Here is a 26,060-nt window from a genome sequence, read left to right on the forward strand (position 1 = left end):
GGCATAAAGCCTCTCCGACCTCAGAACTCCGAGGATCTCCCTCAAATGCTCCTCATGCTGCTTTCTAGATCTCGAATATACCAAAATGTCATCGATGAATACAATCACTGACCGATCCAGCATCGGCCTACACACTCGGTTAATGAAATCCATGAACATTGCCGGGGCATTGGTGAGCCCGAAAGGCATCACCACAAACTCGTAATGCCCATAACGTGTCCTGAAAGCTGTCTTCTGGATGTCCTCATCTCGCACCCTCGCCTGATGATATCCAGACCTCAAATCGATCTTGGAGAACCAAGATGCTCCCTGTAGCTGATCGAACAAATCGTCGATCCTCGGCAACAGGTAACGGCTCTTGACCGTCAGGTTGTTCAACTCCCGGTAATCAATGCACATCCGGTGTGAACCATCCTTCTTCTTGACAAACAGAATAGGCGCTCCCCACGTCGAGCTACTCGGCCGAATAAACCCCTTCCCCAGCAGCTCCTGAAGTTGCGAGGATAACTCTTGCATCTCAGGAGGTGCAAGGCGATAAGGCACCTTAGCGATAGGCGCGGCTCCTGGAACCAAATCGATACTGAACTCCACTTGCCTCATAGGAGGCACACCCGACAACTCCTCTGGAAATACATCCGGGAACTCAAGCACTATCGGAACCTCCTCAACTGACCTCAACCTCTCGGGATCCACCTGCGTATCCATCACATACACCAGAAAACCCTTACAGCCCTGCTGTAGACACTGCCTCACCCTAGCGGCCGAACAAAACGCTGATCCAAAACGTGTACCCTCACCGTACACCGTAAGAACTCCCCCACTGGGGTCTCGTATGGTCACCAGTTGTCACTCGCAGTCGATCACCACACCAAATCGGCTCAACCAGCCCATGCCCACAATGACGTAGATATTACCCATCGATATAGGTATCAAATCAATCGGGAACTCAACATCGAAAATCTCTAACACGACTAACACTGATATGCTGACTAGTTGTGACATATATCACCCTCTTGTCAGCTATGGAAACTCTCAGAGGCCGACTCAATGCCTCACGACTAACACTGATATGCTGACTAAAGGCCAAAGACACAAAAGACCGACTCACACCCGAGTCAAATAACACTAAGGCAGGTACAGAATTCACAAGGAAAGTACCTACACATAACATAATATAAGCATAATATCTCAACATCAAAATAAATCCACGAAAGAATACATACCAGCCACGACATCAGGCACAGCGCGGACCTCCTCCGTGGTCAACTGAAAGGCCCTCCCTCGTGCCCTCGGCGCCTCGGCCTTCACTGGCCGACTCTCGGTAGCTCTGATGGCGGCAGGGGCAGATCCCTGAGGTGCTCCCTGAGATGATCCTCGCAATTGCGGACACTCTGCCTTCCGGTGTCCGGTCTGGTTGCAGTGGAAGCACACCGCAAATCCCCTGGGGCAGTCCTTGGCCATATGCCCCTCCTTGCCACACTTGTAGCAAGATCCCGCTCTACAGACTCCCTCATGACCCTTGTCGCACTTCCCACAAGTGCGGCCCTTCTGGCTCCCTGATTTGGGATCAGCGGGCTTGGCCCGCTTGGCTGTCGGTTGAGACTGCGCCGGTCGCCGATCCCTCCATTGAGACTCCGCCTCCTCCCTGGCCAGAGTCTCTAGCTCAATCTCCCTCTTCCGGGCGTTTTCCTGAAGCTCGGCAATGTCCGGTACGAGGAGTTCGCCACGAACTCCCGAATGTCTCGCCTCAATATACTTAGATATCGGCTCATACGTGCCTGCTCCGTAGACACGTGCTCAGGGCAGAACATTGCCCTTTTCATGGAACATCCTGGTAATCATCGTAACATACTCAGTACCCTGCTTGAGGGTCAGAAACTCCTGGGCCAAACGCTCCCTCTCTACCTGGGGAACGTACTCATCTCGGAACATGGCAGTGAACCTCTCCTAGGTCACCGCCGCAAGCTCAGCAGGCGTAAAGTGCGTCGTCACAAACTTCCACTAGTCCTTCGCTCCCAAGTGAAGCTAGTTCAGCGCGAACCATACTCTCAAATGCTCAGGAGATGAGTAAGTGAAGAAACACCCCTATATATCAAAAATCCATCACATAGCTGCCACCGGGTCCTGGGTCCCATCAAACTCCGGCGGTTTTGTGTTGCTGAACTCCTAGAATAGGAACGCATCACCACCTTGCGGCCTCGCGGCAGCAATAGCTACGGTGGCCGCTGCAACAGCAGCCTCAGAAAGAGCGGCATAACGCTCATCGATGGTCTCAATCAGCTTGGTCTTAATAGACCCGAACATCTCTGGTATCTCTGCCCTGATGGCCGCAGCCACCTCCTCATGGATGATCCGGCGGATCTCCTCATCACTGGTCCCACTGCTCTCAGGCATAAGACGTGTCCTCACCATGATCTACCTCTGAAATACAACATACAATAAATTAGAAATCATTCGAGCATACTCACACTCGACAACTCATTCCTCCTTGATCCTTGGCATTCCAAAGATTTGTACTTGGGTTGTACTCCGCCCCGGTGCTTTCAGTAGTACGGGCCCAATACTACTATCTGCACCGTATCAGAATACACCCCAAGCCCTCCACTTTGGATCCCAATTCCAAGTACTCTATCATGCATAATCCACTCTCTAACAGATTTCTCATAAGCCCTTCGCTGCTACCTACTCACTCTCAAGCATCTCATAGCAGCTCACCTCTTCCTAGGCTAAGGCATCACAAATCAGGCCACTCTAGTCCTAATAGGAGTACCTAGCCTACTCTAGCATGAGAATACATCATATCAATATCAATATCACATAACACGAGGGTATTTTGGGAAATCACCGTTCGGGCACGGACCGATCGTACACACAACTCAGCTCTGCGTTTTTCCAAAAATCTTTTACTCTTTTTGAAAATACCTCTCAAATCCTCAGTTGAGTTCAAATACGCCCGAAGTTGTACTCGAATCCCTCAAACCAAGGCTCTGATACCAACTTGTAACAACGTAAATTTCAAAAACAATTTTTCGCATTTTATAAAAACACAAATCATTTATCATTCATAGAAACATTAATGTTTTTAACTCAATCCATGCTACATAAAATTCCCAAGATCTGATAACATAAAATCCCGTGTGTGTGTACTGATCAAGCCGGCGCCTTCCCACGGTCAATACTAGTACCTGAAACAAATAACACCAACACTATAAGCACAAAGCTTAGTGAGTTCCCCAAAATACGACACATAACACATATTAGCCACTCGAGGCTATAACTATGTGGGTCCATGGACCCTACTATGTGAACCCTCTGGTTCTAACTCTATGAACCTTCCGGTTCCAACTCTATAAACATGCACAACATAAATCACATAGAAATAATGCAGTACAACACATAACATACATAGCATACAATTACTCTGTCGCATAACTCTGGTTACCTACTCAAGGTAAAGTATAGTGAGAAGACTCACCTCATGTATCTCGCTAACTCGCAAATCCCGGAAATCAGTCGCGCTCGATCCCCAGAGCTATAATCCTACTATAACACAATATATCTCTAATTAACACTTTCACAGCTAAGGTTGACTACCCCTATCAAGTCAACATTGGTCAACTCTAGTCAACGGTCAACGGTCAACTTGACCGGACTCGGCGAGTGCATTAGAGCGACTCGGCGAGTCTATACGTGCTCACTGATTCCCTAGGATCCTCTCTTGACATGTCGAGTACTTCCCTGACTCGACGAGTTCCACCTAGCATGAATCGCGGGACCGCCACGACTCAACTCGCCGAGTCTCAAGAACAACTCGGCGATTTCCAGCTTGACTCAGTCCACTCGTCAACCCTCTCTAACTCTCCCTGACTCACTGAGTCAACCTTTAACTCGGCAAGACCACTCACAGAGTGGTTATGGACAATCTTCATGCTACTCGCCGAGTCTGTTCTTCGGACTCGGCGAGTCTATGCCATGCATGAACTCAAACTCACTCCTGAGGTCAGATCCGTTCCAATAACCCATAGATCCAGTCCTTCCAAGCACATACATCACGTAAAGTTACAATCTTGGTGCTCATGCAAAGGTCCAAAGGCCTTATTTGATGATGTGGTCTTTAGAATGCCATTATAAGCTCATGGCCTCCATTAACACTCATAAAGCTCTAGGGAAAGGGATCTCTGGACCTCTTTCGGTCCAGATCTAAAGTACGAACACAAGAATAGGCCAATTACTCCATGGATCTTTACACAAAGAAACCCTAACTCTAAGATTTACACCAAGGACTGAGATAGGAACGCATGGTTACCTCAAATGAAGTCTCTGAGCTCAGAAATCACTATAGTAGCACCTTCTTTGGTCTCCTCTTGCCTTGATCCTCTTCTATGTGCAAAAACACCCACAATTAGTCAAGGATCTTACTCTTCTCTCTGACAAAACGCTCAAGGACTCTTTAGGGTTCTCTCTGGGGTTGGTGGCCGCAAATGACGGCCATAAGCCCCCTTAAATAGGTCTTATACCCTGGAAATTAGGGTTTCATTAAACAGCGTGGACTTGCCGAGTCCGGACGCGAACCCGGGACCAAACCGCGATCATACTCGGCGAGTTTGAGCTCCAACTTGCCGAGTCCCCTCACAAAACACCAAAATTATAAGAATAAATAATACCTAGGAATCCGGGCTGTTACATATGAACTCACCTACAATGGGTGGTTTCGATGAACAGATGTTACAGGATGCTAAATGTCAAATGAGGACTTAAACACACACCCGGGTCCTAATTAACATATAATAAACATATATGTATCTAATTAGACATTTAATCACAATTTAATCAACTTAAGACACCCTAGGACATGGAAACACTTTGATTCAAGTGTTATATGTACCAACAGGTTGCATCTAAGGGTTGTATGGCATGGTATCAGAGTTTATGGCCCAAGAACCACCCCTTATGGAGTTTACCGCCCATGACCACTTCCCCCATGAGTTTACAGCTGTAAACTCATGGTACTAAGTGTCATATGGTGATTTAAGGTCTTATAGATCAACGGTAAGCATTCTAGGGTCAAGTCCAAGCCTTAGGAAAGCCTTCGGGGCACAATAAGTCCATTTTCTGGAGTTTACGGCCTAAGGACCATTTCCTTAGATGTTTACGGCCGTAAACTCTCATGGGGTCATGTTTCTTTGATGTTTAATGTGACATCCCCATTTTCACAGCCAGAAAAGACCGATTTTTTTATGCTTTAAAAAAATCGGAGTACTTCTTTTAATAAAAATGTTGCGGAATTTGTTCCTAGATGTTTACGTTATTAAAACATTTTTGAAGAAACCTATTTTATTCATTTTAAAATACTTGGGATGTCATCGTTAATACAGGAACATAAGCATAAATAGAACTTACATTTATTTGCACTAGTGATCCACATCTCTTTAAATCTCTCAGTGTAATGTGACTTCATATCAACACTTGTGATATAAATAAAGTGAGTGGATCAGGTTGGGAAACCTGGAGAGTACATAGGGTTTTCAACCCACAATAATATAATTATTATTCTTAAACAATCAAGCAATTAAACCCCATTACCCATCCCCATTATATTCTCTATTCTTAAGGATCTTCCCTAAGAATTAGATATTCCTCGTTCATTTATTCCTAAGCATCATCCTAAGGAATCGGCACGAAGTCCATCGTTGCCATGGTTTACACAACAGGCACTAAGTCTACATAGTCACCAGGGTTTAGGCACTAAGTCTGCATAGTCGCCAGGGTTTAGGTATCAAGTATGCATGATCACCAAGGTTTAGGTACGAACTATGCATGGTCACCAAGGTTTAAAGTACACCGGGTGAACACATCGTTCACAACACCAACATGTTGCGAGCCTGCTAGTCTTCCACTGGACTGTCTAGAATAGTCCGTGGTTGTCATCCATACTCTGCTGAATGACGGAGACAATGTTTGGGAAAAAGGCTTCTCACATCGTAGACCTCTCACCCTTACCTCATGGTCTATATCACCTCTCAACTCATCGTCCAACTCATAATTCATCTATTATATCTACTCATGTTTTACCCCAACATTTTCGTATATATAAAATAAATATAAAGTTTAAATCATTTAAAACATGTATAAAATCTTTCACCGAGCATATACAGCTAGTAAGCAAACAATATGCAAACATAGCACGTAGTAAATACTTCATATCTTTGTGTAAGTTGAAGGGGACTGTGTACTCACCTGAAAGGTGGTGACTCGGCCCTCGGACAGCGCTTCGATACTCTCAAAATGATATCCTTTGATAAAACCTAGTACCAATACCACTAGGGTTTAGTCTAACGATAACCGCAACAAATTAATTAGTCTGACTACTATTATTATTATATAAGTGTTAATAACACCCAATATAACTAATAAGAATAGCCCAAATAATTATTTCAAGGACCTAATAACATTCTGATATGTGCATAATTAGGCATCTATTTAACATGCATTTTTATTCATTTTTAGATAATTATGTGCATAATATGGACAAAAGGTACTTAATAATGTTTAAATTATGTTTTCAGTCCAAAAAGGCATGCTTGGAAGTAAAAGGAACAAGGAGAAGCAGTTAGAGATCAAAAATTGAAGAATGGAGGAAAAACACACTCCTACTTGGCGAGTAGGCGAGCTTACTTGGCGAGTACCCGAGAAGATTCCCAAAGATAAGCTAAGACTCCTGGTCAAATGCGGATTCCATGCTCTACTCAGTGAGTTAGGCGAACTACTCGCCGAGTAGCCCCAGTTTTGTGATAACTATAAATACCAAGCCTTTATCCGAATTGGGGACTTTTCTGTTGTTTTTGGAGGTGCATCTGCGATTGAAGAAACCTTAGAGGAGCTGAGAAACCCTAGTTTTCAATCCTTTGAAGAATCAAGTCAATCTAGGTGATACAATCCACTTGATCTTTGAGATTAATCATGTTTAGCTTAGTTGAACTTGTTTTTGTGTTTGTGTTTACTGCAACTATGAACTAAATATGTTTTCGTTTCTGTTTGGGGAAGACCAAGTAGCTCCTATGGTTTAATTCTTAGTTTTTGATTGATTGTTTATTGGTGATTTATTAATTTAAATTTCATAAAGAACCTTATGTATTAATCACAACTATTTTCTGTTAATTGGAAGACAATTAAGCTGCATGAACATTTCTTAGTTGTTAACCTCATATGTCTATGTGACCACTTTATCATATGCTTAGGAATAATGAATATGAAACTAAGATTAACAAGAGAATGGGTAAATTAATGTGTGAGCTTGTTTGAGAAACCAACAAACAAGAGGTTAACTGAACCACCAATTTGATTAACCAATTACAAATCTTATTTAATCCAAATAATTAATCTAGGGAATTAATTAGTTTAAACACTTGATCACTGCTTGAATTAATTGATTGTCTAAGGGTTAGTAGTAATGAACATGAACCTAACCACTATAGTTGGTAGCCAGTAGCAATTAATCTATCATAAATTCAAAATAACCATTGGAGTGAATTGGTTGAACCTAAAACAGAAACATCTTTATCAAATTTGGTGAATTAGTTGTTTGCTTTAGTTATTTAGTTAATTAAGTGTTTAGGTGGTGTGTTTAAGTTTCTAGTCTTGCAAAACTAGAGAAAAACCCTTTTACTTTCATTACTTTCTTAGTTAAAATTAGTTATTAGCTTAATTTTCGTTCCCTGAGTTCGACACCCTACTTATCCAACTATACCACTAAAAGACAGGTTCACTGCCTTTGTGTGCTAAAATTATTAATTAAAAGTAGGAATAAAACACGTGCATTTAACACACATCAAGTTTTTAGCGCTGTTGCCGGGGAACGGTTCTAAATAGTGAATCTAATTCCTAATTTTTTTTTCGATCCTTTGTGTGAGTTTACTGGGACAAAGTTAATTTATTGCAGTTTAGTAGTTAGTAATTAGGTTTTAGCATCTGTTTTAGTTTTAATATTAAGCTTATTTTTTTTTTCAAAATTTCACTGATACTTGGCGAGTGCATTCGCACCTACTCGGCGAGTATAAGTGTATTTTGCAATTAATTTTCGTTTTTTTAGTTGCATTTTTTGTTACGTTTTTTTATCTTGTTTTATTTCAAGACTTTCATGACAAGAGGACCAAACACTCCGCTGGTACCCCCATTTGAAGATCCCGAATCCGCATTGAAAAGGAACAAAGGAAAGGATGTGGAAAGCTCGAATACACCCAAGAAGTCACCTTTGTCTAATTTGAAGATTGTTTTTGGGAAGAAAAAGAGTAGCAAGTCAGGAGCATCCAACGCCTCTTTAGTAATCGAAGAGCCGGTTAAGGAAGACATCGAGTACGAGACCGAGGAAGAAGAGGAACCTACATACGAGCACAAATCCGATTTCGAGGACGAATTAGCTATCACTATGGCTAATATCAATGAAGTCCCCATGGGGGAATGGAAGAAGAGGATGCGAGATGACACTGGCCCGGGACATGTGCAGCCCGCAATTCCCGCAACTGCTACTTTTGAGCTTAAGGTTCATATCCTAGCTTTACTTAGAGAGATCCCGTTCACTGGCAAGGATCACGAAGACACCTACAAGCACTTGGATGAAGTTAATGATGTAGCTGATTACTTCAATGTTCCCAACGTGCCCCGAGAAACTCAACTACTTCGCATGCTTCCGGTAACTTTGAAGGGTGCTGTAAAGGATTGGCTCAAGTCACTACCACCCGAAACCATCACTACGTGGGCTCAGCTGAAAGAAGAGTTCATTGATCAATTCTGTCCACCATCCAAGATATCCAAACTCAAGAAAGCCATAGCCAATTTTGAACAACAAGCTGGAGAGTCACTATATGAAGCCTGGGAGAGGTACAAGAGCTTGCTAAGGAACTGCCCACATCACGACCTCAATAGCCAGCAAGAAGTCTCCATCTTTTATGATGGGGTAAATGTTACAACAAGGCAACTACTTGAATTGCAAGGTCCACTCACGAAGAAGCCACCCCCAATGATAAAACAGCTAATTGAAGAATTCTCTAAGCATTCTAGAGAATATCATAATCCAAGAAATGATGTGACACGGGGATCTGCTTATGCAGCTTCTGAAGACTTGTCGGCAGTGATGGCTATGTTGAAAAACATGGATAGGAGGATGGACAAGATCGACCACACAATACATGCTATACGGGTGGGTTGTGAAAACTATAATGGGCCTCACCTCACTAGAGACTGTGATTTAGATGAAAATGGCAACAAGAAGGTGCAAGTATGTTACTCAACTGGGGACCGATATGATGAAGACTGGCGCAAACAAAAGAAAAAGTGGCTCCCTTATGAAGAGTACAAGAAGGCCAAGGAGGAGAAGTTCAGGCAAAAAGGAAGAGGTTTTTACCAAAAGGAGGAGCCGGTACAAGAGAGAAAGCCAAGCTTGGAAGAGATGCTTACCAAATTTGTGGCTGCTTCCGAAAAGAGACATAGTGATCATGATGCTGCAATTCAAGAAACAAGAACCATGCTTAGGAACCAGCAAGCATCTATCCATAATATAGAAACGCAGCTAGGGCAACTTGCTCAACAAATCAACCAAAGATCACCAGGAAAACTTCCTAGCAAAACCGAAAATAACCCACGAGGCGCGCACATAAACATAGTCACAACAAGAAGTGGGAAGATAATCACTCCCCTGGCCCCTATTTAGAATGAAGCACCCAAAGAATCACAGAAGGAGGAAGCAGAAAATCAAGCAGAAAATCAGAATCTTCAATCTGACAGCTCTACTCGCCGAGTACAAAATATGGACTCGGCAAGTCCACTGCAAAATCCGAAGGATCAGACCCCTGAAAAGCTTTACCAGCCGCCACTGCCATACCCAGCCCGAGCTAAGAATGAGAAGCAGGAAGAGGAGTACCAGAAGTTTCTAGATCATATCAACGCTCTTCAAATCAACATACCCTTCATCGAAATTGTCGCACAAATGGCCAAATAAGCGAAGTTCCTTAAGGAACTTCTTATAAACAGAAGGAAGATGGACGAAGTCAAGAAGGTGGTCCTTAACGAGAACTCCTCAGCAACTATGCTAAATAAGCTACCAAAGAAGAAGGGTAACCCGGGGAGCTTAACTTTACCTTGCCAATTTGGCAACTTGGCTACCACACATGCCTTAGCTGATTCAGGAGCAAGTGTGAATTTAAGCTATATTCATTCTTCAAGAAGTTGGATCTCCCGGAACCGAGACCAATTCGTATGGCGATTCACTTAGCAAACAAGACAGTCACTTTCCTAAGTGGAATATGTGAAGAATTATTGGTCAAGGTAGATAAGTTCGTATTTCCAGCCGATTTCATAATTCTAGACATGGAGGCGGATCCTCAAGTCCCAATCATCTTTGGAAGACCCTTCATCAACACGGCAAGTGCTATAGTGGACATGAGAGATTTGAAGCTCACTTTGCGGGTAGGAGATGACTCGGTTACTTTTGGAGTGGATCAATCTATGAAGCATGCAAGGAACAGTGACGACATGGCGTTCTCAATTGACATGCTTGATGAATTGATCGAAGAAGGTGAAGATGAAAATGGAGATTCCAGCAAAACCACCATTTTTGATGAAGAATTTGATGCTAAAAAAGACTTACTAGAGATCGAGAGGTTGCTGGAAGAAGCTGAGTATGAAGAACTAATGAAGCAATCTGAAGTGTCTACTCGGGGAGTAGGGCCGATATACTCGCCGAGTACCTTACCTGTACTCGGCGAGTCCATCATGAAGATTGAAAAATCAGAGCTAAAGACACTACCAGATCACTTGGAGTATGCTTTCCTTGAAGACGGTCATCAAAAACTAGTGATAATAGCTTCAGACCTCTCTGAATCTGAAAAGGAAGAGCTAATACAAGTTTTGAAGAAGCGAAAGCAGGCCATAGCATGGAGTATAACCGACATCAAGGGGATAAGCCCCTCTTATTGTTCTCACAAGATCAACTTAGAAGAAGGAGCCAAGCCGGTTGTGCAGCACCAGAGAAGACTAAATCCTAATATGCAAGAGGTGGTCAAGAAAGAAGTGGTCAAACTTTTAAATGCAGGAATTATATATTCCATTTCCGATAGTCCATGGGTGAGTCCGGTCCAAGTGGTGCCTAAGAAAGGAGGAATGACGGTCATAACCAACGAGAAGAATGAGCTTATTCCGACACGAACGGTAACCGGTTGGAGAGTGTGCATCGATTATCGCAAGTTAAACGACGCCACTCGTAAAGACCATTTTCCCTTACCTTTTATTGATCAAATGCTAGAACGATTATCGGGCCATAGTTATTATTGTTTTTTGGACGGCTTTTCGGGTTATTTCCAAATACCCATAGACCCAATGGACCAAGAAAAGACCACATTTACTTGCTCAAGTGGGACATTTGCTTATCGCCGCATCCCATTTGGGTTATGCAATGCACCTGCGACATTTCAAAGGTGCATGACAGCCATATTCCACGATATGGTGGAAAAATTCATGGAAGTGTTTATGGATGATTTTTCTGTTTTTGGATCTTCCTTCCATGATTGTCTCACGAATCTTGACTTAATGCTTGCTAGGTGTGAAAAGACCGACTTGGTCCTTAACTGGGAGAAATGTCACTTTATGGTAAAGGAGGGTATTGTTTTGGGCCACAAAGTTTTCAAATTGGGAATTGAAGTGGATAAGGCAAAGATTGACACCATTGCCAAACTACCCCCACCAACTAATGTGAAGGGCATAAGAAGCTTTCTTGGACACGCGGGTTTTTACCGACGATTTATAAAAGATTTTTCTAAAATAACTAGACCGCTAACACAATTACTTCTAAAGGATGCACCATTTAATTTTACTAAAGAGTGTTTAGAGGCATTTGAATTTTTAAAAGAAAAATTGACTAATGCCCCGATCATTGTTGCCCCAAATTGGGAGTTACCTTTTGAAATAATGTGTGATGCTAGCGATTTCTCATTAGGAGCTGTCCTTGGTCAAAGGGTTGATAAGCACTTTCGACCCATATATTATGCTAGTAAAACTCTAATTCCGGCCCAAGAGAATTACACCACTACTCAAAAAGAATTATTAGCTGTGGTGTATGCCTTTGACAAATTCCGCCCTTATTTGGTTTTATCCAAAACTACTGTTTTTACTGACCACTCGGCTATCAAGTATTTGTTTGCCAAACAGGATGCCAAGCCAAGATTGATAAGATGGGTTCTACTTCTTCAAGAGTTTGATATCGAGATACGCGACAAGAAGGGAATGGAGAATGTAGCAGTCGACCATTTATCGAGGCTAGAAAACCCGCAATTGCAAGAAGATAAAGTTGGAGACGGCTTCCTAGACGAGTACATTATGGTGACCGCGGGAGAAGAGTCATGGTTCGCGGATATAGCTAATTACTTAGCTACCAAATACAACCCAAAAGATTTTAGCAATCAACAAAAGAAGAAATTCTTTTCTGAATTAAAGTATTACTTTTGGGATGAGCCATACCTCTTCCGGAGCTGTGCGGATGGGATCATACGAAGATGCGTGTTCGGGAAGGAAAGTCGTCAGATTATGGAGCATTGTCATAGCAGGCCCACAGATGGACATCATGGAGTACACTACACTGCCAAGAAGATCTTTGAAATTGGGTTCCATTGGCCCATGATTTTTAAAGATGCGGCCCAATTTGTCAAAGAATGTGATGCATGTCAAAGAGCGGGGAACATTTCATCCCGAAATGAAATGCCACAACAAAGCATTCAAGTATGTGAATTATTTGATGTGTGGAGTATCGACTTCATGGGACCATTTCCCATGTACAAAGGAAACAAGTACATTCTAGTGGCGGTGGATTATGTATCCAAGTGTGCGGAGGCACAAGCCTTGCCAACCAATGATGGTCGAGTGGTGGTGCGGTTTTTGAAGAAATTATTTTCGAGATTTGGGGTCCCAAAATCTCTTATTAGTGACCAAGGCACTCACTTTGCCAATGATCAACTAGAGAAGGTGCTAAGGAAATATGCGGTAACCCATAAATTTTGTACATCCTACCATCCACAAACTAGTGGACAAACTGAAGTGACCAATAGAGCATTAAAGAGAATCTTGGAGAAATTGGTGGGGTGCAATCGAAAAGAATGGTCGGACAAGCAAGATGATGCACTATGGGCCTTCCGAACAGCTTTCAAAACACCTATTGGTACTACACCATATAGGCTTGTTTATGGGAAGCAATGCCATTTACCGGTGGAGATTGAGCATAAAGCCTTTTGGGCTTTAAAATTGTGCAACTTCAACATGGAAGAGCTCAAGAGCAACCGGCTAATGCAAATGAATGCTCTTGAGGAGCTAAGGAATGATGCCTACACTAGCTCTCTGATTTATAAAGAGAAAACAAAAAGATGGCATGATAAAAGGATCAAGGATCATAAAGATTTTCATGAACGTCAAAAAGTGTTGCTTTTTAATTCAAGGCTTAAACTTTTCTCGGGCAAACTCAAGTCAAGATGGGATGGTCCTTTTATAGTGAAGAAGGTGTTTCCACATGGTGCTATAGAATTATTTTCAAAAGATGATACCCCTTTCAAAGTCAATGGACATAGAGTCAAAAAGTATGAAGAAGGAGTCCCAAGAAATGAAGGCGTGGAAGAATGGTTGTTGCTGGAAGGAACTGCAGCAACGTAGAAGGGGAGGGGTCCAGCTAATGACTCCTTAAAAAGAACCGCTTCCGGGAGGCACCCCGATTTTAGAGTTTGCATTTTTTTATCTTCTTTTTAATTTCTTAAGGTTTGTTTTATTCTCATTCTTCTTCTAGAAATATTTTTTTAATAAATTGCTTGAGGGCAAGCAATGCTTAGAGTGTGGGGTGGTGGTTTAAAAAAGATAAGAAAAATAAATTTTTTTCAAACTGAATGCTTTACTCGCCGAGTACACCCGTTCTACTCGGCGGGTACAAGCCCGAATTCCAAGAAAAACGCGGATACACAGGTATACACGGCGAGTAGAACCTTTCTACTTGGCGAGTAGCTAACTTACACAGACGATATATAAACTGGAAAATAAAGGTTTTCACCCATTTTACCCACACACTCGCCGTGCACAGCCTCCTTCAAGCGATTTCTGTGATTTTCTTCAATTTTTAGCTTAATCCTCGACTAACAAGGCAAAAGGTATGATCTTTACACCTAAAACTCATCAAAGGTTCAAGCTTTGTCACTGATTTGCCCCCATTTTGTCTAAAATCGGATTTGGGGTTTCCTCAAATTCTAGGGCTTTAATTTTACCATGAATTAGTAGATGTTAAGAGAAATTTCTTTTGGATTAGTGGTTAGTAGACTTAGTACAACAAACCCCTGTGTAAAATTGGGTGTTCTGGACAACCCTCATGTGTCCGGCACGAACTGTTCCCGATCTTCATCCTACTCGCCGAGTAGGTCATGAACTCGTCGAGTAAGGGACTATACAGACATGTTTTATTCGATTTTAATTACTGGCTGTTGTTTTTTATGCTTTCTTAATGTTGTTATGCATGTACTATGTCCAGAAGGGGACAGTCTTCAAGAGGGGGAAGCTAAGGGGACATCCCGTGGCTCTCGTTCCGTCAAATCACATCCAAATCGACTCAATCCTGTGCAAAGAGCAAGTTGGAGGCTTTGAAACAGAAGGAGATTTATTTACCCAATGCAGTGGATTGGGATTGGTTGGGGAGGGTTGGTTTGGAAGAAGAGCTGACACCATACTTAGTGAAAGAATGCACTTTGGGAAATTCAACCATCATATGTGATGGTTTGTTGCAGCTATTTAAAATTCAAGAACTGGTCAATGTTGAATTGTGTTGGGTGTTTTTTTGTACCATCTCATTCCGAGGTGGTAGTGAGTACTACAACCCCAATACAATTTCTTTTTCTCTGGGTGGGGAGCTACGACAATGCAGCATGGTAGAATTTTCATGGAGGCTTGGAATCTATGAGCAAAACACCATGTTGAATGAAGATTTCGAGGCCTATTTAGAGAATTGCTACAAGGATCTTCCCGAAGGAGTGGTTGCTTCCACTTGGTGGAACACTATTGCTAACCGGGTATACATCCCATCTACTGCACAAGAGGGTTATATACGTTCGCCGATTCACCGTCTCCTTCATCGGTTCGTTGCAAGCACGATTAATATGAGGAAGGATTGGGACAAGGTTTCGACCCTTGATATCTTTTATCTTTGGAGTATTATTACTCCCGATGTTTTCTGCAACATCCCTTATTGCATAGTTAAGTTTCTTGCGGAAGGGTCTGTTAAGGAAAAGATCAACTCCAAGATCAATGGAGGGATGTTTGTGACGAGGCTGGCAAGGTCGTTTGGGGTATTAAATTTGCAAGAGTCAAGGGCACTAACGGTTATTTATCCCCCCCCCCCCCCGTTGAACACCGCATTATATAGGAGGGCTCGGATTGTGGAAAAATTTGGTGATTCTTTTTCTATTCCTCATGTGGATGAGCCAGCTATACCCAAGGAACTGGGAAGGCAGGTGACGCAACGAAGCGAACGGGTACGGGAAGACCCACCGGTTATTCCGGTGGAGGAAGATAATGATGGGTGGAATCAAGTGGAGTATAGGCGCTATTTAGATGATATTGGAAGAGGGGTTAACTATAACAATCAATCATTTGAATACCTCTTTCAACAAATGAATATTGCGCCGAGACCCGGGCCCGATTACCCTTACATTATGAGCTGGGAAGAAAGGATGAGAAGAGGAAATGAAGAAGGAGGAAGTGGAGCTGGAGGAAACGAAATGGATGATGAAGAATGAGAATGTTTTTTGTGGTTTTACTTATTTTGATGATGTTTGATTTGGACAACTTGTAACTTGAATGATTATTTTTGTTTTAGGACTTTTATGTGGTTGCTTTCACTTTTAGTTGCATTTGATTTTTCAGGTTTGGAAGGCGAGGATGCATATAGAAGTCTTAAAGGTCAAGGTTAAAGTGAGGAATTTTCAATTGAGAGTGTGAAGTTTTGTCCTTAGGATTGAGTCCGATAGAGTTGAGAGTAATGGAGGGTGTTGCTGCTGAAAGGTTTAGAGAAAGGGTCAATGATTTATTCAAATTCAAAACCTGAATCAAGAAGAACACAAGCTGGATCAGTTTTGGCAATACAGTGCCTACTCGCCGAGTGCACAATTTATACTCGGCGAGTACATGGGTAAATACGCGATTCAACTGCAATTTGGCAATAAACTCGCCGAGTACACAATTATACTCACCGAGTAGATTGAAAATTTTCAAGTTCCAGAGCTGTGTTGGGCATTTCCACTGCAATACTTGTCCGTTTTTTGTGAAGAACTGTTACTGAAGATTTCTAAGAAGCTTTTTCCTTGATATTTTCGAGCTCTCAACCACACGAGACGAATGACACCCAAGACATGGATGAGTTGTTCCCATGTCTAAAGTCAAATGAAGATGGAGTTGAAAAGAAAAGTTATCAACCTATCGACTGCTACCCCAGGGGAGTTTGTTCCTATTCTCTCTATAGTTTGCATTTTTTTTGCATGATATGCAATGATGGCATTGCATAAAATAAGTGTGGGGTAGGGGGTTGGTCACATATTAGTAAATTTAGAATCTTATTTTAGGCTGATTTTAAAAAATTTTGCATGCCAAAAATATGAATCAGGAGTTAATTTAGAAAATTTTGGTAAAAAATAATAATAATCAGGATTCCATGTTAGAATTGTGTTCATAATAACATGAAAACCCAAATGTTTAGTTGAGCCTATATACGTTATAATGCATTTGTGGCCTCCCTTATTCTAGTGAAATAATTGGACAAAAACACGACCTTGCTTAGCCCGAGGGATGCAATATGTTTAGCATCATGTACTTGAAATGTATCCAGGAAAATTGTTATTTTAGCCAATAAAGGTTGAAGTTGAGCGCCCCTGCTTAAGCATGTAGGGTTTTGAGTGAAAAAAAAGTGAGATACATGTTAAAAAAAAGAGAGAGAGAATTACAAGAGAAGTTTGAAGAATTTTCGAGCTTTCAAGTGGAGATCAAAAGATTGAAAATACTTAAAATGCAAAAAAAAAAATTGAAGATACCAAAGATCAAAGAAGATAGTGAATTCAAAGAAATCAAGATGAAATGCCAAAGAAGAGAAGAATTCCAAAGAACTCTAGTGTGGTATCATGTATTGTAATTCTAGATTATGTATGTTTTGGTTGCTCAACCAAAAATACCTTGAGGATAAGAGATTTTCTGGGGATGGATTCGGAGGGATGCATAAAATGAGCATTGTTCGGGAAAAGTGGGTGAATGTTTATGAGGATTGTGAGTATTTAGAATATGGGGGGGGGGGGGTATTTAGGAAAAAATTTAGACACAAATGCATGCGTTGCGGTCTTGGCATAATGGCTGTGTTAGATTGGAGTTGTCCTATATGGTTCTAATATGTTAAAATTCAGTTTTGCTTGGGGGCAAGCAAAAGTCAAGTGTGGGGTATTTTGATATGTGCATAATTAGTCATATATTTAACATGCATTTTTATTCATTTTTAGCTAATTATGTGCATATTATGGACAAAAGGTACTTAATAATGTTTAAATTATGTTTTCAGTCCAAAAAGGCATGCTTGGAAGTAAAAGGAACAAGGAGAAGCAGTTAGAGATCAAAAATTGAAGAATGGAGGAAAAACACACTCCTACTCGGCGAGTAGGCGAGCTTACTCAGCGAGTACCCGAGAAGATTCCCAAAGGTAAGCTAAGCCTCCTGGTCAAACGTGGATTCCATGCTCTACTCGGCGAGTTGGGCGATTTACTCGCCGAGTAGCCCCAGTTTTGTGATAACTATAAATACCAAGCCTTTATCTGAGTTGGGGACTTTTCTGTTGTTTTGGGAAGTAAATCTGTGATTGAAGAAACTTTGGAGGAGCTGAGAAACAAGTCAATCTAGGTGATACAATCCACTTGATCTTAGAGATTAATCATGTTTAGCTTAGTTGAACTTGTTTTTGTGTTTGTGTTTACTGCAACTATGAACTAAATATGTTTTTGTTTCTGTTTGGGGAAGACCAAGTAACTCTTATGGTTTAATTCTTAGTTTTTGATTGATTGTTTATTGGTGATTTATTAACTTAAGTTTGTTAAAGAACCTTATGCATTAATCACAACTATTTTCTGTTAATTGGAAGACAATTAAGCTGCATGAACATCTCTTAGTTGTTAACCTCATATGTCTATGTGACCACTTTATCATATGCTTAGGAATAATGAATATGAAACTAAGATTAACAAGAGAATGGATAAATTAATGTGTGAGCTTGTTTGAGAAACCAACAAACAAGAGGTTAATTGAACCACCAATTTGATTAACCAATTACAAATCATATTTAATCCAAATAATTAATCTAGGGAATTAATTAGTTTAAACACTTGATCACTGCTTGAATTAATTGATTGTCTAAGGGTTACTAGTAATGAATATGAACCTAACCACTATAGTTGGTAGCTAATAGCAATTAATATATCATAAATTCAAAATAACCATAGGAGTGAATTGGTTGAACCTAAAACATAAACATCTATATCAAATTTCGTGAATTACTTGTTTGCTTTAGTTATTTAGTTAATTAAGTGTTTAGGTGGTGTGTTTAAGTTTCTAGTCATGCAAAACTAGAGAAAAACCCTTTTACTTTCATTACTTGCTTAGTTAAAATTAGTTATTAGCTTAATTTCCGTTCCCTGATTTCGACACCCAATTTATCCAACTATACCACTAAAAGATAGGTTCACTGCCTTTTTGTGCTAAAACTATTAATTAAAAGTAGGAATAAAACGCGTGCATTTAACACACATCACATTCCTATAATTATTTGAAAGGTATATTACAAATTGTGTAAGCGTAGCTCACTTACTGCGAATTTTATTGAAAACCGGAACCTAATTGGAGCAACGTTTCGAAACCGAAAGACCCTTTTTCTCTGGACTCCGGGAGACTCGGGGCTTCCTTTGGGTGCTAGGGGATCATTTAGGCTTAGGGGAGGGTTAAAACCCTTAGAGAGAGAAAGAAACTAGAGAGAGAATGAGAATTGGTGTGAGAAATGTGGAGACCCTCACATCTATTTATAGCCTCAACAGCCTCGGTTACGTTGGGCGTAAACCTCGGCTATGCAGGGCGTAGTCATCGGATATGGATGCCAGCTCGCAGCCAGCTGTCTCGCATCATCATCGGATGGATAAGGCGCGAAGGTACACTGGGCGTACCAACCTCGGACGTGGGGCATAGTTATGGGAGGCGTGTCCGAATCCGAAGCCTTCTTTAATCAGCGATGGACTGCCCACAACGCGCCACGTCACCAGGTTCTTATCAGGCTTTGCAAATTGCATACTCAACTTTAAAAATTCGTAACTTTTGCGTACGAGCTCCGTTTTCGACGTTCTTTATATCGACGCGAAGGTGGGAACGTAGTCTACGAATTTTGTTTAGACTCCGTCGGCTAATTTTGACTCGATTTTAAATTTTATATTAATAACAAGCCGGGACAGGATTGGTCTATTAATTCCTCATAACTTCTTCATCCAATGTCCGTTTTCGCCCATATTTTTCTTGTTACGCTACTCTTAACGAGATGTTCGATTCCTGTTCAGGTCATGTCGGCTAAAAACCGCTCAATCTAAAATTCGAATTTCGGGTTGTACATTGTTAATCCGAAACTTCGAAAAATCATAACTTCTTCATACGAAGTCAGATTTGGGCGTTCTTTTTATTGAATTTCTTAGTTTAACATATTCTACGACTTTCATTTAGAGCGCCAAGGCTAAATCTCGATCTATCGTAAATTCACTATTTACGCTTCCCGGTGGCGTGCCGGTTCCGTCGCGAAACTTTGACGGGTCATAACTTCTTCGTTATAACTCGGATTTCGGCGTTCTTTATATGTACGGAAACCTTGTGACACATACTACAACTTGGTTCAAAGTATTTATTATAAATAATCTTTTGTCGAAAAGTCATTTTCGACCCCTATTATCTCTAAATTAACTAGCCTGGATCTCCGGGCGTTACAATTATCTCCCCCTTAGGATGATTATGTCCCGGAATCATCAACGAAACAGGGCTCACCTGATGACTGCATACGTTATCTCTTCATCCTAGGTAATGATTGTAACTTCTATATCACCTCAAACAAGTATCTAACTCTTGGACTCCTTGACCGCAGGCGGTGCTCGATCTTGCACTTGCTCCTTATCTCATTATGATCTTCAAGTCACAATCTCGAGCCTCACTGGTCGAACTTAAGATAAGTTCTTTTGTTACTACAATGGACTGATTTGTCATATTCTAATGACCTCTCATTGTATGTTGCAACGGTCAGACTCAGGTCTCTTAGAGTCAAATTACAAAACAGAGTATACCTTCCTTCATGTTCTAATGTGATATAATCATATCTTAAAACTTATGTCTCTAGCTGCAAGCTTCTTTGACAATCATCACGATACTTCTACTGATCGCCTTGGTTAGCTTTCATGTCGATCTTATTGTTTAAGTCAGATGCTACATCGAACTTGGTTCTCCGAATCACGTAACATACTCATCGTAGTCGGAATCAATTCGATTTGACCACTAGGGTCGGAATAAAAATAACCTTATTAGTCATTACCGAAACAATGGTAATGACCTACTCGAAATCAATTATTAGCTTCTTTGTAACCTTATGACTTTCCCTGATCCAAGCGTGAGCCTTGTGCTTCCGGTAGTATATGCATCTACTACCTTTCACACCTACTCATACTCGTCTCAAGTATTTCTCGCAGTTTTCCAAGTCATCATACAAGAAAATCACATAGCAGTTTAACACATCAGATAACAAAACAAAGGTTTTATTATTTCTTGAAACTATTACATAGGTGTTCAAGTTCACCCTAGATTACGCCTCTAATAGGCTACATCATACGATACTATGTGTCACACCCCAAAACAAAGAACGACGGAAACGTTCTGGGGCGGAGGACGTCATGTAATGTATCACAATAATGCAAAGTAGTAAACAAGCAACAACATCATCCATTTTATTAATAGTATAATTTTAATTATATTGGAGTTCTTTCATAGTATAATTCTACAAAATGAATATTCAAAATAAAAGATGAGTCTTGACCGCTTCGTCTTCACAGAACCTGGTAGTCGTACCTGTCTATTTGTGTGCTGGGAATACAAGTTATTTTGAAAGCGAGTATCGGCGATAATGCTGGTGAATTCATAAGTATTTATGTGACTTTGATTTGTAAAGCTGTAAAGAAAGACCTGTAAATGTTTGAAGGAAAGTTTGTACCAATGAACATGTTTGTAAGTAATTGTAAACGTTTGAAAACCCTAGAAAATCTCATATTTTCTACTAGTATAAAAAGTAGCCTTCTACCAAGACCCGACGGTTTTGAATGTTTGCTTTTAGAAATCCAATATTTGCTTATAAGTGGGTGGTAGTTTAAAAGTCCCAAAAATGAACTACCATGGTGTTTTTCATGTCTAAAATAGTAGATTTGTGTACATATATAATCACTAAGGTATTTGATAACCCCGTAAATCAACGTGTTTTTCATACTCCATGTGAGCTTTATAACCATGCTAATGACCCAGACTTCCTGTAACAACGTTCTTCAGGCGTTGGAAAGTTATGACGTTTTTCACCCCAGACCTGCCGGTCTAACTGTAGCTAACAGTTTAGGTGCGGGATTGTCAATCCCGTATAGATCTATACACAAGTATCAAGCTCCCCCTATAAGGGATTATGGTATATAATACAAGACTTAATAATGCATACTCGAAAGTACGTGAAATGTCTCACAAAACCTAGTATAAAACAGATTTACGTATGTAAATGTCCATTTGTTCTTGTATATGAAAATATCTCTTTGATATGGTACTTGTAGTATGTAAAATTTCATGAATATCTGGTACACTATTTTATGTAATTGTATCTCTTGTAATTGTATGTCTTGAAATTGTATGCCTTGTAATTGTATGTAATCATATCTCTTGTAATTGTATGTCTCAAATTGTATGCCTCGTATTTCTATGTAATCGTATCTCTTCATATAGTATGTAATGTATTTGTATAGACTCATGAATAAACTGACTCTTGTGTGATTCCTTGTACTTGGAATGGTAAGTAGTATCTCTTAACTATACCTATTATAGTTACTAGTATTATACATGTATAACCGAAATATGCCTTTGCTACTCAAAGGTACTGAACCAACTGATGGAAACTTTTATGTCTATGTATGTACATATGATATATATAACTAATATTTAGACGACATTCGGACGAACAACCGATGCCCTAAGGCCACATCCCAACGAGGAAAAGGAAATAAAGCGAGCTAGTCGTCCTAAGTCCTTCAAACATTACTTATATAACTATACATATATAGGCATGCATTTGCCAATATAAAAATACAAAAAGAAGTTTTGTAAAACCTTTGAAAAGTTTAATAAATAAGAAATGATGATTCGATCTCAGTTTATAAAATGATTTGAAAGCAATTTGTTTGATAAGAACAGTTTTAAATATAGGAAGACCTTTGTTAGAAACATGATTCTAACAGCGTTTGAAAGGAATCATAAAGTATGTAAGACAGTTTGATAAAGAGTTTTTAACATGTAAAAATGTTTGTCGTAAACTATTATAGTTTTTCCAAAAGTTTGTTTCGTTTGTATAGGTAAACCCTAGTGAAATGCTCACTCGTTATGTAAAGTGTAACTTTTGTAATGACATAAATAAACACATATACTCAAAGTATAAATAAAGTGTTTGATTTGTATATGTTTAACAACATATTTAATTTAAAAAGACAAGATGTTATCATGATATATTTTGTGTATGAAAGTTTCCATGTAGTAGTTATGAATCACATATGGTTTACTTGATAAAAAGAGTATATAATGAAACTTTAGGTTACACACGATAATAACCGTGTGTTTACTTGTATTCCCCCCCCCCCCCCCCTTTAAAAGTGTATAAAAGCATTGATAACAAATTTGAAAATGTAGTTTATAGTGGGTATGAAGTCACCGAAGAAAGTGCGTGATTTGAAGAAAACGAGATTTTCCCGGGTGGCACCTCGACCGGAAAATGACGAGATTCTCGGGAATCTCGGGGCTTCGGACCTTCGTCGGGGCTTAGATATGAAACCGGGAAGTCGGGATATTGTCGGCACAAAAAAACAAGGTTAAAATGTGAGTGAAGTGATGAAAATGAGCAAGGATGGCCGGCACCCTCGCCTTCTATTTATATGGGGCTGGATGAGGGATTACGTTGGGCGTAAATTCGGAGTACGTTGGGCGTACTCGTTACGTTGGGCGTAATTTTGGAGTACGTTGGGCGTAATTTTGGAGTACGTTGGGTGTACGCGACGTCAGTGCTTACCGCATCCTCGGGTGAAGCATCGAAGTGACGTGGACAATCCGGAGCCTAGCATCCGAGTACGCTGGGCGTACGAGGGTACGTGGGCGTAAATCGTTTCGGTGTGTGTGCCACGAACTTGTAAAATCCGTAACTTTCGCATAAAGGCTCTGTTTTTGACGTTTCGTATATCCACGCGAAGGTGAGAAAATACTCTACAACTTTCATTTAGACTCCGTCGGATAATTTTGAATTTATTTTGAATTATATTTTAATTAATAGGCCAGGACATGATAACATCGTTAAAAATCCATAGCTTCTTTATCCGACGTCTGTTTTCGTTTTTCTTTTTACCATCGAACTACTGTTGTCGAGATCTTCAACTCTCGTTTAATTTGTGTCGGCTAAAAATCGCTCGATCTTTATTTCGAGTTTTTAGCTGTCTACCGCTATTACGAAACTTAGAAAATTTGTTTCTTCATACGAAGTCCGTTTTGAGCGTTCTTTTTATGCATGATCAAGGTTTTACGAAATCTACGACTTTCGTTTAGATACCTAAGGCTAAAAATTATTGTATTGAAACTTTGCGTTTTTCGCTTAATAGGTGTTGCCTGGTTTTTCCGAGAATCTTCGGTTGGTCATAACTTCTCCATTATAACTCGGATTTTAGGGTTCTTTATATGTACGAAAACCTTGATATGATTCTTACTACTTTATTTAACCCAAATAAGATTTTAGGAAAGTTAAATTTTGACCTAAATTTGACTGGTGTTACATTATATTGTCTCAAAATGTCGGGTTGTCACTCTATGGCTACTATGTGACTTGATCTTCGGATATGAAGTCCTCATCCTTGATTCCTTGCATGGTTTTTTGCTTCGTCGAGGATCATGTGGAATGCTCTTGGCCTTGGTGGTGTGTTTGGCCTTGCTACCTCGTTTTTCTTTGGGCATTCCCTAGAGATATGCCCTTCTTTGTTACATCCATAGCACACCTTTTTGTTGGACGTACACTTGCCGGCGTAATGCCCTGCTTTTCAATATTTGTAGCAGGTTACCTCCTAGCTACATTTCCCAAAGTGCTTCTTTTTACACTTCTCGCACCACTTGGATTCACCTCCTCCTCCTTCTTCAGTTTTTGAGAATTTCATTTCTTTGTTGGATTTTGAAGATCCTTCATGCTTCATTTTTTCTCCTGCCTTGTCTTCTTCTAGACCCCTTTCTCTTATCTGGGTCTCTACATTCTTAGCTGCTCTAATAGCTGTTTTCAGGGTAGTTTCCTTTTTTACCATTGGGCCAAAGTCAGTGGGTAATCCGTTAGCAGAGCTATCAATCTTGGAGAGTTCAGTAGGCACCAAGTAGGGGAATAGCTTCATCCTCTCGGTGAATGCAGTGGCATACTCATCAACACTCATCTTCCCTTTCTTTAGGTTTTGAAACTCGTTGTTTAGGTCTATCAGATCTATCTCTGAGTAGTACTGCATTTTCAACTGTTCCAAGAACTCCTCCCACGACATCCTTAGGGCTTCTCCTCGTGGCATTGTATCTGCCAATAGCTTCCACCAGCTCAAGACTCCAGTTTTCAGCTATCTTACTGAGAAGACAGTCTTTTGTTTCTCGCTACAGCTGCAGCTCTCAAACACCATCTCCATCTCGGAGATCCAATCCATAATCTCAACCGGCTTCAGGCTTCCTGAGAGACTCGGTGGTTTCACATCCAAGAAATTCTTGTACATTCGCCCATCCTTGTCGTTTCTCCTCTCCGAGCCATCACTTCGTTCATCTTGAGTATCCACTTGACTCACTTGGCGGCTGTAGTTCCCTTCCTCTGATTGCTCGGGAATCGGTTCGAGTTGCTCAATGGGCATAGTAGGTTCGTCCCTATTCAACATCTGCCTCATTTATTCCCATTGTTCAGCTAACATAGCCTAAATCATGGCTTGAACTCCATCCATGGTGACTGGCTTAGGTGCAATTTCTTCTAGAACAGGTATTTGCTGAACCATTGGGGGTTGGTTCCTATTCTCATTTACATTCATGTTTCCGCTACGGGTCCTTTCCATATTGACGTTTAAATCATCCTTATCACTCCGAAACGTTTACATGCTAGTTCTAATATCGTAGTCGTACGTTTAGAATCCTAAACACATAAGCTTTCCAGATCCGGTCGTCAACAGACCATAGATCCGATCAAACTATAGCATAACAAATCATTTAGCACATAAAAGCGATTTAGGCATCATTTCCTAAAATAAGCTAGTGCTTTTGTCTATTCAGGTCTATTACCTAAATCACACTCCTTACAATCATCACTTAGCATTCTAAGTTTAAGTCTAGAAATTTCCTACAAATTCCTAGTTCGCTTAAACTAATGCTCTGATACCAACTGTGACATCCCCATTTTCACAGCCAGAAAAGACCAATTTTGTTTATGCTTTAAAAAAATCAGAGTACTTCTTTTAATAAAAATGTTGCGGAATTTGTTCCCAGAAAACACGATAAATATGTTATTCCAACATTTTCGAAGAAACGTATTTTATTCATTCTAAAACACTTGGGATGTCATCGTTAATATAGGAACATAAGCATAAACAGAACTTACATTTATTTGCACTAGTGATCTACATCTCTTTAAATCTCTTAGTGTAACGTAACTTCATATCAAC

The 26,060-nt window shown here is 40.4% G+C and overlaps 1 protein-coding gene and 1 non-coding gene across 2 annotated transcripts; one reads left to right on the forward strand and one right to left on the reverse strand.

Annotated features, from left to right (window-relative positions):
* Nucleotides 1-8,137: 8,137 nt before the first annotated feature.
* LOC128133603 (uncharacterized) lies at nucleotides 8,138-9,706 on the forward strand. The gene is made up of 3 exons (XM_052771105.1): nucleotides 8,138-8,428; nucleotides 8,504-9,274; nucleotides 9,359-9,706. Exons 1-3 carry the CDS (start codon nucleotides 8,138-8,140, stop codon nucleotides 9,704-9,706), a joined length of 1,410 nt encoding a protein of 469 aa, XP_052627065.1.
* Nucleotides 8,810-8,916, reverse strand: LOC111885896 (small nucleolar RNA R71). The gene has a single exon (XR_002848259.1). It is a non-coding gene; the product is annotated as a small nucleolar RNA R71 (small nucleolar RNA).
* Nucleotides 9,707-26,060: the final 16,354 nt, after the last annotated feature.

This window comes from Lactuca sativa, chromosome 4, assembly GCF_002870075.4.
Source record: "Lactuca sativa cultivar Salinas chromosome 4, Lsat_Salinas_v11, whole genome shotgun sequence".
In the NCBI taxonomy this organism is placed as follows: domain Eukaryota; kingdom Viridiplantae; phylum Streptophyta; class Magnoliopsida; order Asterales; family Asteraceae; genus Lactuca; species Lactuca sativa.